The 19,967-nt window shown below is 43.5% G+C and overlaps 2 protein-coding genes across 3 annotated transcripts; both read left to right on the forward strand.

Moving 5' to 3' along the window:
- The first annotated feature begins 47 nt into the window (after positions 1-47).
- LOC133414776 (integrin beta-3-like) lies at positions 48-12,065 on the forward strand. The gene is made up of 15 exons (XM_061700388.1): positions 48-314; positions 1,498-1,583; positions 2,289-2,493; positions 2,569-2,821; positions 2,903-3,065; positions 3,128-3,289; positions 4,184-4,279; positions 4,348-4,437; positions 4,503-4,637; positions 4,711-5,140; positions 8,347-8,569; positions 9,842-9,942; positions 10,023-10,142; positions 10,890-11,056; positions 11,513-12,065. The coding sequence occupies exons 1-15, from the start codon at positions 257-259 to the stop codon at positions 11,585-11,587; spliced, it is 2,364 nt and encodes a 787-aa protein (XP_061556372.1). The 5' UTR covers positions 48-256; the 3' UTR covers positions 11,588-12,065.
- Positions 12,066-13,177: 1,112 nt separating this feature from the next.
- Positions 13,178-19,910, forward strand: mettl2a (methyltransferase 2A, methylcytidine). 2 transcript variants are annotated; one of them, XM_061700427.1, is made up of 9 exons: positions 13,178-13,328; positions 13,454-13,542; positions 14,276-14,523; positions 16,361-16,410; positions 16,690-16,750; positions 16,813-16,952; positions 18,508-18,614; positions 19,385-19,450; positions 19,585-19,910. In XM_061700427.1, the coding sequence occupies exons 1-9, from the start codon at positions 13,186-13,188 to the stop codon at positions 19,743-19,745; spliced, it is 1,065 nt and encodes a 354-aa protein (XP_061556411.1). In that variant the 5' UTR covers positions 13,178-13,185; the 3' UTR covers positions 19,746-19,910. The 2 variants fall into 2 exon arrangements, with proteins under 2 accessions (XP_061556411.1, XP_061556412.1); XM_061700428.1 differs by lacking the exons at positions 19,385-19,450; positions 19,585-19,910 and adding an exon at positions 19,052-19,124.
- Positions 19,911-19,967: the final 57 nt, after the last annotated feature.

Below are 19,967 nucleotides of genomic sequence, written 5' to 3' on the forward strand. Positions count from 1 at the left end.
CCCCACCCCCAAGCCCCACCCCACCCCCCACAACCCACGCTATTCACTTGGGTCTATGGCTTGTTATAAATTAGATTGACTAAATGTTTATACGTGTTAATAAGGTGAATGAGTCGAAAAGAGGGCGTAGACAGTTGGGTGATGAGTAGGTGAGGACGGTGCAAGTGGACGTGGTGTGGAAGGAAAATCTTGTGGGTCTGCAGCAGTTCAGGAAGAATAAGGAAAAGTTTGTAACGGTGAGTGAACAGCACTCACCATGAGGACGCTGCTGCCTGTTTTGTGCCTCCTTCTCACGTCCACGTCCTCACTTGATGGTAAGTTTTGATCACTTCTTTTCTGCCTTTTCAAAGATAATGAGGTTCAGTTTTATTTACCAGTCAAGTGGACCCCCGTTTATCAGGAGGGATACGTTGTAGACTAACCCGCAATAGGTGAAATTCCACAATATAGAGAGCCCATATAATTTGAAACAAATACTTTTAACCCTCCCACGTGCTTTAAACACACTTAAACTTATAACTAACTTATTAAACACATTGTAAACAAAAGCATACGAAAGTAAAAATGTGAATTTGGTAGTATAGTGTTCTCCCACTCTATCGTAATTCATTGTTATTTTGCATAATTATTTTTTGTTTTGTTTCCATTTTTCTGGGATTTGACCGTATTTTTACTTATACTTCCAGTGTAGTCATTGTAATGCCCTCGCATGTGGGAAAGGAGAGCCAGTTGTCTCCAATGGGCATTGTTTATTTAATGCCGGGAAACCAGTAAAACACAAACACACTGAGCACACGCACGCAGGAGCTGCTGTCGGCCACAGCTCACGCCCAGGCATTCACACTGCAGACTTGCCATTATCACGCGCCACTCCACTCGGTCCCGCCTCTGAAAGGCACATGCATCCACACACAGACACTACAATACGTACAGTATTTTCTATACGTTTTATGCTTGCGATTTTTATTGAGTTCAACTACATTTCCATTGTTTCAAAAGTATTTTGATAACTTGAAATGTGTTTAAAGTGTGTGAAAGGCGTAAAACTACATACAAAATGATATTGTCTCTATGTTGCCGATTTTCACCTTTTGCACGTGGCTTTGGAATGTATCCCCCACTAGAAACAGTTCACTGTATTTTGTTCAACTAAACAGTGTTTCACTCTTATGACAGTTACAAATGTTCAAATGTTAATTGCAATTTTGCCTCTGTCCTGAATAAAGGCTTTTATAATAACCACCGAATGACTTTTTGCAAAACCGAAAAAGTCCATGCTGCCGTCACACAGGCCGTTCTAGTGCGTGAGGGTCCATTAGTCATCCCTCCGTGGGGATGTTTGCTCAGCACGCTCCTGAAAAGGCAGCTTGTGCGTAACGAGCGCTATCTTGCTCACACACGCTCTTGCGGGCTGACTCATTGAGGAAATGTGAATGCCACTCTGCTATGGGAAATGCACCGGAACATGTGTCACTGTTTTTGTGATTGTCCCGACAGGGTCCAATGTGTGCACGTCGCGAGGAGTCACGACATGTCAGCAGTGTTTGACAGTTCACCCCAGCTGTGGGTGGTGCTTCCAAAAGGTACTGTGCTGCAAAGCAGCGATTCCCAATTGCTCTGCCCAAATTATGCAATTTCACTTCATTGGTTCGAAAATTATTTATTTACTACAAATAATGGACAGCAATCCCTGCATATTAACAGTTTACGCTCCACAAATTCAATATTTGTGGTTAGTTTTCTTCTAAAACACCCTAAGATGCCACAAGATGTTGATATGTTGAAGTGATACATCTCGCTAGGTTGAGCCTGGGTTGTTAGTGGAAGTTACGGAGAGTCTTTGTGCATGTGCAGGTACACGCACACATCTGATGATGTAATTTTTAAAAAAAATTTCAATCCAAACATCAGCAAGACTGGGCATGACACTTAACCCACATTGCCGATGAGAATGCGGTTGGGTGTTTGGTGGTGGTCGGAGGGGCCGTAAAATTTGGGAGAGAGAAAAACGTCTCAAAAAGCCAAGCCTGAAAAAACACAGAACGTCTGCTATTTTTGTGTCCTTCAAAGATGAAATCATTCTACATATTTTGTCCTATTGCTACCAAATCCGAAGTACGTATACTAGATGGATGGGTGACATTTTGCATATATAGCAAAAAAAAGAGTTCTGGTCATTGCTTGTGTTTGGAGGACGACAGCGAACTTTGATAACTCGCCATAGTGGACGCAACTCTAATAACGGAACCCCACAAGTTTAGGGCTTGACCAAATGTCTTACATTCCAGACTTTTGGGATGGGAGGGTCCGGCGTTTCTCGCTGCGACCTGAAGCAGAACCTGCTGGACGGGGGCTGCTCTGAGGCGGCTCTGGAGTCGCCTACCAGCACGTTGGCGGTGCTGGAGGACAAGGAACTCAGTAACAAGGCCTCGGGCGGGGCGGATGCCGTCACCCAGATACAGCCCCAGAAGATCCGCATGATGCTCAGGCCAGGTGGACCAAACGTGACCAAGGTCTAGAATCCTTGAACCGCATTTCCTTCTGTTCTAAAACCCTGCTTCTTTGCAGGTGATTCCAAGAAGTTCACTGTCAGTGTAAAACAAGTGGAGGACTACCCTGTGGATCTCTACTACCTGATGGATCTTTCCTTCTCCATGAAGGATGACTTGAATCGCCTGCGTACTCTGGGTAATGAGCTGGCTGAGACCATGGGCAAGACCACCAGTAACCTGCGCATGGGCTTCGGAGCCTTTGTAGACAAGACGGTGTCGCCTTACATGTACTTGGCTCCTCCGGAGACAATCGAGAACCCTTGTGTTGGGTAAGTGACAGCAAAAGTCTGTTGATGCGAAAGTAAGAGGCTTTTTCTGTTAGTCGATGACCTCACTGCCAAATCCCAAAGGATTCACGAGGAATGTCAGGCCCAGTTCGGCTTCAAGCATGTGCTTTCCCTCACGGATAAGGTGGCTCGCTTCACCGAGGAAGTAAAGAAGCAGCAGGTGTCTCGAAACAGAGACGCCCCGGAGGGTGGATTTGATGCCGTCATGCAGGCAGTAGTATGCAAGGTAGGATTCGAAATGGCACACTTCCATCATTGCTTGTCTTACCTCTCTCGACCGTCTTTAAGGACAACATCGGTTGGCGTCCGGACGCTTCGCACCTTCTGGTGTTCACCACTGACGCCAAAATGCATATCGCCCTCGACGGACGCATCGCCGGCATCGTGCAGCCCAATGACGGACAGTGTCACCTGGGTAGTGACAATGCCTACAACAAATCCACTGTGCTGGTAAAGAAACTTCTGTTGTTTATTTACTGTTGTTTTTTTTTCTTTTTACATTTTTTTTTTACAAACAGCCCATCTGGGACAGTGGGCGCATGAGTTTGAACCTTGGGCCGGGTCACACCAGATAATCACCATCGCAAATCGTATGTCCCTACGTTTGGTCAATTTCATATTTCTTTTACGAATTGATACTATTGGTCGGCCCACAAGTGGGTCTGTTATTTTTACAAATGATTGACCAATAAAATGTGTTGAAAATGGCTTGCTCTTTTGACGATGCGATGTTACTGTAGTGGCTCAAAAAACCTTTCCTGTTCCTGAAAAGTGATATCTTTTAGAGATAACAGAAATCTGTACGCTTTCTGTGTGTACGGGTATTTCACAATGTCGTGACAGGGATTTGAAATGTGACACTTGACACTCACTCCTCTAAGCAACGGCTCATTGGCTGGGGCATAGGTGAAAAATGCTGTTGAATCATTCGTTACGGTGTGATTTTGCAGGCTCTTCCATTTGAGCAGAAATGGAAATATTCAAGGAGCGAAGCAACCCATTTGATTGTGCACATTCTTGGCAATAAACTTGGGCTCAACTGTACAAGTTCAAGTGGTTAGTAATAATGGCGTGAGATACTGCAAGGCTTGCCATCAATCATATACTAAGAAATACAGAGCTTTTGTAATCAATGTCCTGCTTTACTGGGTTTAGCATAACAGACCTACATGACATCCACCCTTGGCTTTGCAAGATCTCTGTGTGGTGGGGTTTGAACCCACGATCTTCGGTTTACGAGACCGACGCCTTACCACTTGGTCACTGCACCTGCTTTTGTTTGTCCATGTCGTATGTATCAGTCATTTATTTTGTCCTTTCTGTTCTGGCTGTCATGTTTTCCAGGACTATCCCTCTTTGGCGCTTCTGACTGAGAAAATGTCAGAAAACAACATTAATTTGATTTTCGGCGTGACAAATCATGTGTTTCCGCTCTACAAGGTAAAAAGCGCCGTTTGACTTTGAAAGCACAAGCACTCGGTCACCGTGTCCATGATCTCGTTTCCCAGGAGTACAGTCAGCTCATTCCAGGCACCACCGTGGGAAAGTTGTCTGGTGACTCTGGGAATGTTATTGAGCTCATCGAAGCAGCATACTCGGTAAGGACTTCCCGGAGCGTTCTCTGAAATCAGCCAAATTGTGCTTCATGATCATTTGGGTGCAGAAAATCCGCTCTAAAGTGGAGCTAGAGCTTGTGGGGGTTCCGGAGGAGTTGAATCTGTCCTTCAACGCCAGTTGCCTGAATGGTGAAATCATCCCCGGCCTCAAGTCTTGCTCCGGCCTCAAGATCGGAGACACGGCATGTTGAAATGCTAATATCAATAGCGATGTTTATCATGGCGTCCCCCCCTAAAAACAACTCTCCTCTTCAGGTGTCTTTCAGCGTGGAGGCCCAACTACGAGTCTGCCCGAAGGAGAGGACCCGGACGTTCACCGTCAAACCTCGAGGATTCAAGGACTCTCTAGAGGTCACAATGGTTTTTGCGTGCGGGTGTGACTGTGAGGCGGATGCTGAGGCAGACAGCCCATTCTGCAGCAACGGCAACGGCACTTACGAGTGCGGCGTGTGCCAGTGCCATGCCGGGAGACTGGGCCCTCACTGCGAGTGCTCCCTGGAGGACTACAGCCCCTCTGACGACGCCAAGTGCATCCCCCAGCCCGGAAGCCCAGTCTGCAATGGGCGTGGCGACTGCTTGTGCGGACAGTGCTCGTGTCACAACAGCGACTTCGGCCAAGTGTGGGGCAAACACTGCGAGTGCGACGACTTCAACTGCCTGCACTTCAAGGGGGCGCTGTGCTCAAGTAAGTGCATGCGCTAGTGCGTGGAAGCTGATGTTAAGCAAGGAAACGAATCATTGCAGCGAAGTGGAGACTGTGGAGTGTCATAAATCAGTGTCCAGAGTTAAGCAGGAGCTGTGGAAGCTAGCTTTAGCATGTTTGTTTTTGTCATTTTCTTACTAAAATACACCGGGGGGTTTTTTCCCAATGGAAATCCATAAATAACAAGTAAGAACCGTGGGAGCAGTAGATGCTTTTCCACCATCAAAACCAGGTAGTCCAAGGTTCCTCTTCTGTTTCTCCAGGGTACCAAACGTGCTTAGCCGACATCATATGCTGCTCACTTGACTAATTGGTAAAACTAATGCGATGTGCCTTAGTTCAGGATGCTACCGTGTTCTAGTCCACAGTCTCCACTTGTCTGCATCGTTTTCTCGTTGCCCACGGTTTCTTCTCAAGTGAAATTAGTCTGCTTACCATAGCCTGTAGTCTCATGTTTCTTACCCTGGTGCTGTTCTCCAGCTCTGTACGCTCCACAGTCTCCACTTGGCTGCAGCGATCCGTTCCCTTATGACCCTCAGTCTCATGTCGAATAAAGGCTGTCTCCTTACCAACAGCCACCCTGGAGCCTCGTAGTTGCTTGCTAACGCGTTGCATTCAATGTGCCGTGGTTTTTGAAGTTTCCCTGATCCTTGTACACACACTCATGCCAAGGCTGTCAGGAAAAGAGCCATTTCCCTTCTCTTCCTCCACCTGCCACACTTTTGTCGACACACCTAAAACTGTCATATTATCAAGATTCTTTTTCCGTATTAATACATTTTATATGGCCCTCGGAGGAACATCTAAGTGCTTCTTTTGTGCAACGATAAGTGTGAAGGCAGCCAAGACATTTTCCTTTCCTGCAGTTGTGTGTTTTTGTGGGGTCGTATGAGTGGCAAGCAGCAAGAGCCTGCAAGCCTGTCCTCAGGGCCCATTATTGTGAAGCGGAGAGAACAGGAAGGTTTGCATTCTTCCGCAGGAAAAGAGCGCAAACCCTCCTTATACTCCCTCCTCCCACTCTTGTTTTCTTAATGTCCTATTATCTCCTTTTGTCGACCTCCCCTCGAGACTGCTCGCCAGTTTTATGAGCCGGATGTGGAATGATGTCAAGCTAAAATCTCCCTCTTAACATTTGTCTTCACTCTTGCCAGGTCCACACTAGAGAAAATGTGCACTGTGTCATTAGCCGTTAAGTAGTTGGGGAATGAGCGACCTTTGGCCGTTCTGTGATGTGTTTTGGGCGAGCCTGATCTAGATGGGCTGTTGCTGCTTCGTCATTTGTTGCCAAACCCAGACTCGACTTCTTGTACCTTGTACCTTTTCCAAGGCCCAAAACGTAGGCATGTTACCACACGGCAAAAATTCAGCTTTCATGGATGAGCACTAAAACTACAAAAAGTATTAGAAGGATGGATTATTTCAATGTATTTATTTTGCAAGGTGACTGTCGTCATGAATAACCGTCAAAAGGAGTGATCAGATTAAACATATGACACAAACATTGTGCATGCACATGTGCCCGTGGACTTTTCTAACTTAGTGAATTACTTTGCGTCGTTGTGCTTATTTCTGTTGTGCAACGGGGAGTTTTTCATGAACAACTGGCAAAGAACAATTGCGCAAGAGTAATTACGTACAAGTCATGTCTGCATTACATGAGAGGATGTACGACTGAGGGCGATGGACTTTTTAGATTATTTCTAGTCATTCTGTGTATATGTTGTGCAAGGTGGCAGTTCGTGTGAATAACTGGTAGTATGAAGGATTGCATTAATGATATGACGTGTACTGTACATTGCACGTCCGTTGTGTGACCGTGTGTGTTGAGGACTTTATTTATGGATAATGTCCAGTCGTTGTATATATTTCTATTGTGCAATTTGGCCATTCATTTCAATAACTAGTGAGAGGATTAATTGTATGACACGTACAGTAAATCACGCATGGGCAGATTAAGATGTCGCAGGCTGGAATATGGTAAGTAAAAAACATGGTCGCATTATGCTACAGTAATATTTGTGGAATGCATGCAAAGTGGGAAGTACAGTAGTGACAGTGACTTAAAATGATATAATAATGAATTATACCACACACAATAATTACAGTCTATGAAACTGTCGATATGCATATGATGTATAATATTGCACATTTAAAGTTGTATTTGAACAGTGAGTTTCCCTTTAAGCTCACTTGAGTGGGATTTCAGGAAGTGTTGTCATATGTGCCTGCCGTCCAACAAGCAGCAGTATAATTAACAACACTTTCTTCACAGTTAATGAATAACACATTAGTCCTCGTCCTCTACGGTGGTAGCAAATGTCTTGCAGGTACACTCGCCCGAGCACGCTTCAGCGTTTCAAAGAACACACACGGCCGACAAAAACAAGAGCAGGCGTGGCTTGAAAGGCCTTAGGTGCTCGTGTTATTAGATTAAATAGGAATGTGCTCACGGTTGACCTCAAACGAGGTGTTGAAACATTTAAGCAGCAAGGCGAGCCAACACTGACAGTACAAATAATAAAACACTCTTTCCACACACACCAGCGCCCCTGCCCCCCCCAAACACACACATGTACACACAAGAATAATGAGTCCGTGGTGACTCGAGCGGAAATGAACGCTATCTCCACTTTTTGCTATACCAAAGTTCACAACTTGTATTGCATTTAATGCTATGTCATGAATGAAAACACATTGAATCATGTGACTAAATGGAACCGAAAATCAATTTTAAAGTGATCATTTTTAATTGACTGAGCTTCAAGGTGTTCAGTTATTTTTATTTTTTTTTTTATTTTTTTTGGACCACATATGACTGTGTTGTGCTGGTCCACTGCTGGGTTAGCAACATTAGCATTTCTGCCCCTGACCCTAACCCTAATCCTGACCAACTCCTAATGCTAATCCTAACCCTAGATAGATAGATAGATAGATAGATAGATAGATAGACAGATAGACAGACAGACAGACAGACAGACAGACAGACAGACAGACCGACCGACCGACCGACCGAACGAACGAACGAACGAAAGAAAGAAAGAAAGAAAGAAAGAAAGAAAGAAAACTGTGTTGGGCAGCCATCTGCCTCAACCAGGGATACGTGCACTAAAGGACCTAACATGAATCCACGGCTTGATTGTGTCAGCGTCGGGATGCGAATGGCTAAACGCGATGTTTGTCTCGCTCAGGCCACGGCAAGTGCAGCTGCGGCTTCTGCCAGTGCGACGCCGGCTGGGTGGGCGACAACTGCAACTGCAGCACGCGCATCGACACGTGCATGTCCGGCATCGGCCTGCTGTGCAGCGGCCGCGGCAGCTGCGAGTGCGGCGTGTGCCAGTGCACGCAGCCCGGGGCCTACGGCGCCACCTGCGAAAAGTGTCCTACCTGCCCCAACTCGTGCACCATCAAAAAGTAATGAATGAAGGCCACAGACATACTTAATATATTACGATACTTGATAGCACATGATGAAGTTTTCGTACAACCCCCTAAGATCGTTGTATTATGGATAAATGCATGCTTTTTGTTGAACACTGATTATACTGTACAAATGTCATTTTTAATGCTGTTTGACATTTTAATAATTTTTATGAATTATTTCTTCAACTGTAGGAAGAATTATCTAGATTGAAGTCAAGCAAAAGCCATGTTTCATCTTGCACATTATTGTGATTGCGATTATAATTGTGTCTCTTATACGATCACTCTTTTTAACAGTTGTTATTATTGTTCTAATAATAATAATGCTAATATTATTGTAATTAAATTCAAAATACCACTTATATTGCGCTCTTCAAGGCACTTAAAGACGCTTTACAGTTGCACATATTATTTATTCACTCCACAGTCACATCTGGTGGTGGTAAGCTACTGGTGTAGCCACAGCTGCCCTGGGGCAGTCTGACGGAATATAATAATACATTGTTGTAATAATTGTTTCATTATGATGATGATGATTATTTTTATGGTGTGTCTCACAGCGGAGAAATCTACGATTACACTATACTATCATCTACTATTACTAGTGCTAATACTACCAGATAATAATAATGATAACATAATTGTATTGAATTAATTGCATATTGTATTTTTTGACCATATTCATTTTTGGTAAAATAATAATATGATTTTTTTATAACCCTATGTAACCCTAACCCCATATAATTTTGTAGTACATTACAAACCTTTGACTACTAATTGTTTCATTATCATTTGATCATTTTTTAAACTATATACAATAGAACCTTGATTTAACGCACTAATGGAGGAGAGGGGTCATCCGTTCAATCTGATTGTCTGTTCAATTGAAGCACTTTTTTCATCCCAATTTACCTCGCTGGTGCATGAGAGGGGTGATTTTCTGTCTGTTAAATCAGAAGTCCGTTAAATCGAGGTGTCACTGTACTAGCATATCTTTATATTTTATCATACGTTTGTATCATTGTTTGTCCGATTGGTTTCTCTGTGCTTAGTGTGCTTCGCAGTGTCACCCCTTATGTAACAAGAACACCTTTTATTAGTACACACACACACATATAGACAGACAGAGAGACATACATGTGATGTGGTATATGTCGAGTAGAATAGTGGATTCTGGATACGGCGCTTCCCCCTGGATTCCTCTGCCGCGGTGCATTCAGGCGGCACGTGTAAATAAGGAGATTTTTTTTCATCTTCTTGCAGGGCGTGTGTGGAGTGTCAACACTTTGAGAGAGGCCAGTACATTGACGACAAGAGCTGCAGTCGCATCTGCAAAGACGAAATTAGAGTGGTGACGCAACTCGGTGAGAACGCCAGCATCTTGAATGTTTTGCTTCACGAACGCCTTTCTGACAGGGTCAGTCCTCACCTGTTTGTCACGTAGAGTTCCTCTCAAACAATGCTGTGAACTGCTCGTACAAGGACGAGAACGACTGTGTGGAGCACTTCCAGTATTATGAAGACGATAGTGGTAAATCCATCTTGTTCGTGATGAAGGAGCCAGGTAACTGTCACACTTTTATGACATCGCACAGTATGAATGATATGTTTAAAGGTGACATGTTATGGAAAATTGACTTTTTGTATACAAATTGTTGGGTCTCTCGAGTGTCTGCCAGCCCGTTAAGTGTAAAATGACACAACCAAGTAAATCTTTTGTCAGCTGCCTTTTACTGAAAATGTGTATTACACTGCAGCTTGAAGATGAAGTGCTGCTTCCACGAGTGAAATACAATCAAATCTGCATGTCGCTTGCTTAATGGTGGCTTTCCACAAATGCCATTCATTTGCAGTCTGGACGCAGAGGAGCTCGTGCTCTCGAGGGAGTTTCCACGATCTCCACAAGTCTCCAATAACGCCACAAAACGTTAAGGCTAGATTTAGATTTGTCACTTTTTTGGGGGGCAAATGTTTGCTGTAGGACTCTGAAAAGTTGGCAACAATTGGTAGCCGCTTCGTTGCAACACCCTAACTCCGCCTCCGAGACTGAATCCCCCCCAAACCAAGTGATTCGAACGAGAATGTAACAAGTGGATGTTAAGCGTGCTGTTAAGTTATCCTTTGTGTATTTGCACAGAAAAACGAAAACGGCAGAGAGCTTTAATTACGACACTCTGGATTTTTTTTTTTTTTTTATTATGAAAAATTTACACAATATGTCTCCTTTACAGACTGGAACAGACCAGTGTGTTGTCGCTAGAGTTTATAATAGCTGAACTCACACATGCAGTACATATTGTGTGTTGCTCAGAATGTCCTCGGGGCCCCGACACCCTGGTGGTGCTGTCGGCCGTGGCAGGAGCCATCCTGCTCCTGGGCCTGGTGGCGCTGCTCATCTGGAAGCTGCTGATCACTATCCACGACCGGAGGGAATACGACAGATTTGAGAAGGAGCGAGCCAAAGCCAGGTGGAACACGGTGAGGAAAGAAGTAATCAAACCATCGCCATCATTAAGTGTACAGCTTTATTTGCTAACCGGATTGGATATATGGACGCCCTGAACGAGGCGCTAGGCTAGGCGATTGATTCTGCATATATACAGCATATTGTACTTTTATCACATTTATTATATTGTATATTTACGCACGGAGGGGTGGGGGAGACAGGACCGTTGGCACAGCCTACGTCATTTCGAAGCGACAGCTGATGTTGTAATACTGAATTACCACCCTAGGGTGGCGACATAATTTGCGTATTATAGTTTTAAATGAGAATTGTGGGCAGCTATTGCAGAGGAAGATAGGTTCCAACAAAAATATCAACTGCAAATATGACAGGGTTCACTGTGCCATGGTTTTCTTGCCAAAAGTCAATTTAGATTAATTGAAGACTAAGTTTTTTTGAGGAGTTTAAAGCCGCCTCTTGTTTCTCAGGCCAACAATCCACTGTACAAAGGAGCGACGTCCACCTTCACCAACGTGGCGTACAGAGGCGCCTCGTCCAGCTGAACGCAGCACTCAGGGTTCAATCGCACACGCCAAATGTACTCGCCCTCCAGCGAACGAACCAGTTACAGACACGTGACCAGCCACTGCAGCTACTTCATATTTATTGCCGTGTTTTTAACTTATAGTGTTGCAAAAAAAAGAAAAATCCCTTTCATAGCTGAAGTTTTTTTTAAAAATTATTATTCTATTCATGTCACGTCTGCTGTATGTGTTTAAAGTTTGCTCTCGTTTGTTTACAAAAGTGTTGTTTTTTTTCCATTGATGGCCGCTTACGCATCAGCCGTGTTTGTTTTTTGAAGACCTGTCTGAAAACTGGTAGATGGTTTTAATAAATACATTTACTGTAAGTAATTTTAAAATGACAATCGCAATCACTGAGGCTCAAGGTTTATTTTGTTAGCTGTAAATGCAGTACTAAATGATGTTTTTAAAAAAAATAATAAAGTTGGGAAAATGCCAATAAATTATTGATAATGCACATACATTTTTACAGTTTTGTGAGTACTTCTATAGAAATCTGATGCATAATGTTAGCCATATTTTGTATTTATGGCATAATAACATGCATAATTAACGTCCCTGTAAAGTGAAAAATAATGTATTTTAAATTTGACATACCACAGAGAAGAGTGTTAAGAACCCTGCTAAATGTGAATGATTGATTTAAAAAAAGTATATGAAATAAGGCTTCAGAATCATGAAAGAAATCAATCGTTCACTCTCAAACGCTGTGGGCTTGCCAGGTAAATGCGCTGAAACCACACCCCACTCAACTGCCAATCAAATACCACTAATAAGACCTGACAAATTGATGCTATATTGTCTAGCATCATAAAGCCTCCGGTCGGCGCTAGCCAGCAGCTAGGTCGTGAGCTAACAGGCTTGGGCCTGGCAATAATAACTACAAACTAATTCGCAATTGCGCCTGATAACTGCTGATGTGAACAAAGTTCAAGTTCTTTTTTGGGACAGGGGACTCAAGCCAGATGGTACCCAGTGCATCACTGGGCACCGTTTTATCCACACACCCCTAAAAAAAAAATTCTGGAAAAATGCTATACTGTTGCTCCACAATTCAATACTATATAGTTATCAGTGTTTGCACATTTTGAGCAAGTATCTTAAAATGTGTGGAGTATATTTTGAAACAAATCTCCGAATTCACGTTAGAATGTCTTTTTTCAGTACAGTTTACTGTAATCACTTGTGGGAAATGTCTCCCTCTAGTGGATACATTGCAAACTTCTGCCTAATTGTCTGTGCAAGTCTTGATAAACTCGAGTCGAGTAGAAAACATGCTAAAAATTTCCAAGGTTGCTTGAGCGGATGTTTGAGGCATTTAATTAAGTGAAGGAAACTCTCCTAGTAGTCAGTTATCAAGTTTTGCATAGCATAATATCACATCAGGGGCTATTATAAAATCATTTGAAAACAATTATACAATTACATTTCCGTAAAAAGGCTTTGTATTAGTATTTGCGCAACGTATTTTGTGGTACATTTACGAAATACTGTACAGTACAGTAAGATTGCTTCTTCAATTTCGGATAGTCTCTGAAAGCCTCACGCATTCACATCCGGGTGCGTCGTTTTCCAACATGGCGGCGCCCTACACGGTCGCTGATGGTGTCCACGAATCCACTTGCATTCTGTCACAATCATCCGCCGGGCACGAAAAGCGGCCTCAGTTCGGGACTCGTTTCCTGACGGACCCCCGACAGGTCTTCCAGCACAACGCGTGGTGGGTGAATTGTACCGCGAGAGTGAAGAACCGCCGGTGGCTTAAGATGCTGCTGCACCACCAATTATTATTAATAAACAGAAAAGTCATCAAATACGATTTGAAGACCGTTAATGTGTCAACAGGGACAACGTGGAATGGACTGAGGAGCAAGAAGCAGCTGCAAAGAGCAAAGTACAAGAGAATAGTCAGCCGCTGCCTCCAGAGAAACAAGGTTGAACTTTGAATTTCAGTTCAGTTCATTCACGTGTTGGTCCCAACATTAGTGACACCTGGACCATTCAATAGCTGTAAAAAAAAAAAAAAACGGTCAGGTTGATGTTTTTGTTTTGACAAAATATTAGGCACACCACTCGTAATGATGGAATTTACACAGGACGTACACTACAACACAAGATGAAGGCTGTCCTGTGCTATTTCCAGCCAGGGAACCTGTGTGCTTGCTGCTAGGACAGCCAGATAATATTTGCACAAGTTGGCCAAATGAGAAAAGCTGTTCTCGTTCTGGGACAGCAGCAGATTCTGCATGGTGGGAAGTTAAAAAATGTGTTTGCAAATAATCACGGACCTCTTTGTGTGCGGTGGAATCCACCACCACTTTGCTAGCGTGTCGTATCGCAGCAAGGGGTTCAAACAGGCGGCAAGGGGTCTTTAACAATATCATATTATTATTCACAATCGCGGGGAGAAACAATGCTCTCGGTTCGCTTGGCAACTCTCGGGAGTCATCGATGGGAACATTCTGTCGCTGGTAAAGTCAGGCCTTCAAAGTAAATGCATGCAAGTAGTATTTAAAATGGACATGGTATGTTAATATTGTGCTATGGTTTCCATTAATTGTGCAGAAATTTGGATAAATCTTAGTTGGAGCAGGTGTACCGCATGAAGTGTCTCAAAGAGGCTGTTGTCGTAACCCCGCCTCTCACCTCGTCCCCCCCCCCCCCTAGAGGACTTTGACAGCCGAGCGAACGAGTACTGGAATGACTTCTACACCATCCATGAGAACCGCTTCTTCAAAGACCGCCACTGGCTCTTCACCGAGTTCCCCGAACTGGCGCCAGCCTGCCTCCACGACCGACGTCCCTATCCCGATCGCCGTCACAGTCCTCAGTCCAGTTTGGTTCCAAGTGGCGATGTCGCCGCCTTCGAGGCGACCGACTTCCCGGGTTCTTCCGCCTCGTATCGTATTCTCGAGGTGAGCTGTGAGCTTTGGATGTGTTGACGTTGAAATGTCTCCATTCATTTCCTTAATTAGCCTGTAATTAATATGGATGGAATATACCTGGGAAATTGTGTTATTTAATATATAATAATCATGTACAGTGTTCCCTCGCCACTTCGTGCTTCACGTTTTACGGCCTCAGTGGTTCGAGGGTTTTTCCAAAATATTGATCAAAAAATAAAAATGAAAAAATACAGCCATATCGGCAGCCATATTGCGGAAAGACGCGTTGTTTCGTGTTGATGTTCGAGAGAGAAGGTTTTCCTGCATGCCAAACAAAGAGATGAGTTGACTCAAGAGGCTTTGTGAATGCCTGCACTGTACTGTACTGTACATGCCACGGGCACTCATACAAGGCGCGTGATTGGTTCCCGCCGCGACATCGACCATTGAGAGCAAGAGTGGATTCATCAGCAGACATAAGGATTTATTTTTAATATATTTGTCACCTGAAAAGGGCCTCCCCTTTTAAGGTCCTTCTCCTGATGCACTGTGCAGGAGGCCATGCAACGGACCTGCAACATGACAGGGTGCAGATAAGAGTTTCTGCCCCCGAACACCACATCTCTAATTCAGCCGATGGATCAAGGTGTCATTCGTGCCTTTACGGCACTCTACACTCGCTCCACGATGGAGGGCCTCATCTCGGCAGTTGACGACGACAATGAAGAATTCGCCTTGAAAGCGTACTGGCGTCGTTACGACATTGCCTCATGTTTGTCTAATATCCAGCAAGCATTAAAGGACATGAAAAGTGAGACCATAGATTCTAGCTGGAAGAAATTATGGCCGAACGTGGTGCACGACTATCCAGGCTTCACTCCTGACGAAGTTCATCACTCAGCGGTGGATATGGCGGCGAGGCTGGCTCGCATCATAAGGGATGAAAGATTTGTCGACATGACGGAAGAAGACGTCAGCGCCCTTATCGATTGCCACTGACAAATGAAGACCTCCTTGAGATGACAAAGTCTGCAAGTGAGGAACAAAACGAAGAGGAAAACGAAGAAGAAACTGAAAAGCGTGGCCTTACCTTGGAGAACCTGCAATAATTGTGCAACATGGCAAGGGCAATGCAACGATTTGGACCAAACACTGACGACAATATGGTTCGAGCTGTCGAGTTTAGCAATCGCGTTGACGGGGTTATGTCTTTGTACAGGGGAATTTTGAAGCAAAAGAAAAAACAAAGACAACAACTACCCATCAGCATGTTTTTCTCCAAGGTAAAAACCCCAGCTGCACCGTCAGAAGAGTCTCCGAGTGAACCTAAAGCCTCTACGAGTCAATTGAGCGCATCTCCTCCGCCCCCAACACAAGCCTCTTCGCCTCTCTCAGAAGGCAACGTTGATGAATGTTAATTACTGGATAATAAATGTTAATTACTGTATAAGGTTTTATAATTACAGATTTAAGTAACTACATGTACTGTTGTAATCTTTGTCTCAAATATGTAAAGTATAAATACTGTTTACATATTTTAAACATTCTGGTACCCACATACACGAAAATTCGCCTTTCGCGGGGGGTTCTGGTCCCCATTAAGTGCGAAAAACGAGGGATCACTGTACTACAATTTATGTTATTGTATTATTTTTCATTAAATTAATTATTAGAACATAAGGATTTATTTGTATTCACATGAATACATACTAAAATAATATGACCAAATACAAATAGAAAGTTATTCATACATTTTCTTAATATTAGTCCTTCATTAGTTTTATTTTTTTATTTATATTACCAGGTGTTCCAAATTTAGTGGCTTGATTATGTGGCGCTTAACACAAGCGAGGCTCTGTTTTGACAGGTCGGCTGTGGTGTTGGCAACACGGTTTTTCCCATCCTGAAGACCAACAAGTGAGAGTGGACGATATATAGTGCTACCTTGACTTGAATTCGGTCCGTGACCAATCCTGTAACTGAATTTATGGCGGCGTGTGACGCTTGCTTGTACATCCAATTTTTACTCGCAGCACTCAGCAAAAAAAAAAAAAAAAAAAAAAAGACCAAGCGACAGCTCGTAACATGAAAAGAAATAGTTGGGGCACTCATAAGTCAAGGTACCACTCTATTTACATGTACAATTATTATATTTGCACTTTTTTCTTTGTGAACCTTTTTTATTTTTTTCGCTAGCAACCCGGGACTTTTTGTGTACTGCTGCGACTTCGCCAGCACCGCCGTGGAGCTCGTCAAGGTGAGAGCGTGTCAATAAAATTGAATATCGAGTAAAAAAAACGTCAATCTCTCTCCTTCGAGGCTAACCCGGAGTACGACGCCGGGCGCTGCTTGGCCTTCGTGTGCGACTTGAGCGACGACTGCGCGGCCTACCCCGTGCCGGACGGAAGCCTCGACGTGGTGGTGCTCATCTTCGTGCTGTCGGCGTTGCATCCCGACAAGTATGGACGTCTTCCTTTTAGTCCAGGGCCAAGCAAAGTCTGGCCTGCGGGCCACTTACGGCCCGCTCCGTTCTTTAATCCAGCTCACCATGCATTTTCATTATCAATATTTCTGTAATAGTTGTTACATTCATTTAGCCATTTTTCCTTACATTTGGGTAATTAAAATGTATTTATACATGTTTCTGTTTTTAATTGAATAATTGGTTAATTGATTTATTGTAAATGATAAAATATAACTTGAATTCCTTCTATGAAATAATCGGCCGATGGTTTAATATTCAAATTATGTCATACTTCTAAATGAGTGAATTATTTTACTTTTTATTTTACTAATTTGTGTAGTTTAAATGTACATTTAAATGTTATTTTATTTGATTGCCCATCCATCCATCCATTGTCTTCTGCTGACCCTGGTTCAGGTCAGTAGGGCAGCAACCTAAGCAGAGAAGCCCAGACTTCCCTCTCCCCAGCCTTTTGGTTCAACTCTTCCAGGAGGAGCCTGAGGTGTTCCCATGCCAGTCAAGAGACATAACCTCTTTGGCGTGTCCAGGGGTCAGGAAAACCTCACCAGGGAGGCGTTCGAGAGTCATCCTAACCAGCAGCCCAAGACACTTCATCTGGTTCTTCTCTATGTAGAGGAGCAACGGCTCGACTCTGACCCTCCCCAAACGACCGAGCTTCTCACCCTGTCTTCAAGGGAGAGCCCGGACACCCTGCGGAGGAACCTCATTTCGGCCGCTTGCATCTGCAACCTCGTTCTTTCATTCACGACCCACAGCTCGTGACCATAGGTGAGGGTGGGTGTGTGTAGATTGACCAATAAATCGAGAGCTTTTTGCCTATTGGCTCAGCTCCTTCTTCACCGCGAAAGACGGGTGCAGAGTTTGCAGCACTGCTGATGCTGCACCGATCCGCCTGTCGATCTCCCGGTGGTGATGCTTTAACAGCTCCGCCCTTCTAGACACTCGAGCACAAGTCCAATTACAAGACCGCAAAGTTGATAATCAAACTGCAACTTTGGGTGTCCTGGCTGCCAAGCGGACGTATGCACACCGTTATGCTTGAACATGGTGTTTGTCATGGACAATCCGTGGCAAACACAGAAGTCCAATAACGGACTCACTGTCATTGCCCACATAAGCACTGAAGTCATCTCGCAGAACGAGGGGAGTCCCCAGCTGGAGTGCTCTCCAGCACCCCCTCCAAGGACTGCAAAAAAAGGTGGCTACTACGAGCTGCTGTTTGGTGCAAACGCACAAACAGCACTCAGGACCTGTTGTGTTTCTCCTGACCTTTGCGTAGGTTTTAAAAAAAATTTTATGGGTACTCTGGCTTCCTCCAACCTCCCCAAAACATGCATGTGTTCACTGAAGACTCTAAATTGTCCTTAAATGTTTTATCACTATATGCCCACATAACCTTAATGAGGCTAAGCGGTATAGGTGCATAGATTGAATTATTTTACATTCCTTAATTTGACTGTTTTGCGTATTTTTCAAGCACATTTAAAATGATTTTTTTTTTTTTTTTCATTTTATTGTCTTTGTCTCAGGATGCGGGCATCCGTGAGCAGATTGGCACGGTTGCTAAAGCCCGGCGGGGTGATGCTGCTGCGGGACTACGGACGCTACGATATGGCCCAGCTGCGCTTTAAAAAAGGTGACTAGGAAATTTTAAACTTCACACATCAGACTGGTGGTTCTATCCGCGAACATCCCGTTTGAAATCTCGTAGTGGCGAGGTACTCTTGAGCAGTTGTTGGAGTCGTCTTAGTGTCATTATGGACGTGCAATCAAAGGTTGAAAAAAGGTCAAATTGATTTTGGATTTAGTGTACAGTATTGCACTTGTGTGACAGTTAAACATGTTGTTACTACAAACATTGCCTGTTCAGCTAAAAATAATGAAATAAACATTTTAATAAATGTGATTATTTAATTTCAATGTTTTTATTTTCGTTTGTTCAAATGTAATTCTAAATTTGCAGAATATGGTGCGCTTGTAACATTAAAATTAAAACGTTTGAATTTTTTGGGGCGCTCAACATATGCGTCACACCTGACGCCAAGATTTATTGAGCTATTCGGTCTCCGGTAGGTAAACCATGGATAAAGACAACATCACTCACACCTCACAGATGACAGCTCACAATTGTGTGTGAAAATAAAAGGTGACTTCTACAACCCTGATGTGCTGACGCTATACACTGAGGTTCAGGAAAAAAAAAAAAAAAAAAAAAAAATCACATTAACCAGTTAAAATAAATATTTTAATTGGCTATTATTTTTGCCAATATATATTTTACATTATGTGAAATGTTTTTTTTTTAATTCAAGGTGACAAGTTTGCACTTTGATAATGACAAAGTCCTTGAATTATCAATAGATCATGTGTTTTATGATTTATTTATTCCCCCTCCCCCTCCCCCAGGAAGGTGTCTGTCAGATAACTTTTACGTCCGTGGTGATGGAACCAGGGTGTACTTCTTTACGCAAGGTAACCCTTCCAGCTGTTGTGGTTGCAACTTTTGGCTTGTCCAATCAGGGGTTGCCACCGCAAATAAATGAATTATTAATTTAATCTCCGTACAATATATGATTTCATTACATTGATGCGTTTCTTTGTTCTAGACGAGCTGCATGACTTATTCACTGAGGCCAGGCTGGAGAAGGTGCAGAACCTAGTGGACCGGAGGCTTCAGGTGAACCGCGGCAAGCAGCTCACCATGTACAGGGTGTGGATTCAGTGCAAATACCGACGGAACCCAGAGGAGAAACCCAACTCAGCTTGATACTAAGATACTGCATTAACTGCCATCATGTGTCATTCTTTGCTATACACACCTGAGAAGTGTTTCTTGCCACCTGGATGAGTTTTCTTAAGCAATATTTTGGAATATAATGGCCTGATTTTAACCTTTTTGTCCATGCAAAATGAATAAAATGGTCAATAATTATTTTATTTTTTTCCTAATGGCATCAGTAAAAAACTTATTATGAGAGGAACGGCAACT

This window comes from Phycodurus eques, chromosome 16, assembly GCF_024500275.1.
Source record: "Phycodurus eques isolate BA_2022a chromosome 16, UOR_Pequ_1.1, whole genome shotgun sequence".
NCBI lineage: Eukaryota > Metazoa > Chordata > Actinopteri > Syngnathiformes > Syngnathidae > Phycodurus > Phycodurus eques.

Excerpts from the sequence above, each read along its gene's own strand:
- mettl2a (XM_061700427.1), top strand. The coding sequence starts at position 13,186 with ATGGCGGCGCCCTACACGGTCGCTGATGGTGTCCACGAATCCACTTGC. Across the intron at positions 14,524-16,360 it reads CCTCGTATCGTATTCTCGAG|GTCGGCTGTGGTGTTGGCAA; the intron begins GTGAGCTGTGAG and ends CTGTTTTGACAG. Across the intron at positions 19,451-19,584 it reads GGTGTACTTCTTTACGCAAG|ACGAGCTGCATGACTTATTC; the intron begins GTAACCCTTCCA and ends TCTTTGTTCTAG.
- LOC133414776 (XM_061700388.1), top strand. The coding sequence starts at position 257 with ATGAGGACGCTGCTGCCTGTTTTGTGCCTCCTTCTCACGTCCACGTCC. Across the intron at positions 1,584-2,288 it reads GTGGGTGGTGCTTCCAAAAG|ACTTTTGGGATGGGAGGGTC; the intron begins GTACTGTGCTGC and ends CTTACATTCCAG. Across the intron at positions 3,290-4,183 it reads ACAACAAATCCACTGTGCTG|GACTATCCCTCTTTGGCGCT; the intron begins GTAAAGAAACTT and ends CATGTTTTCCAG.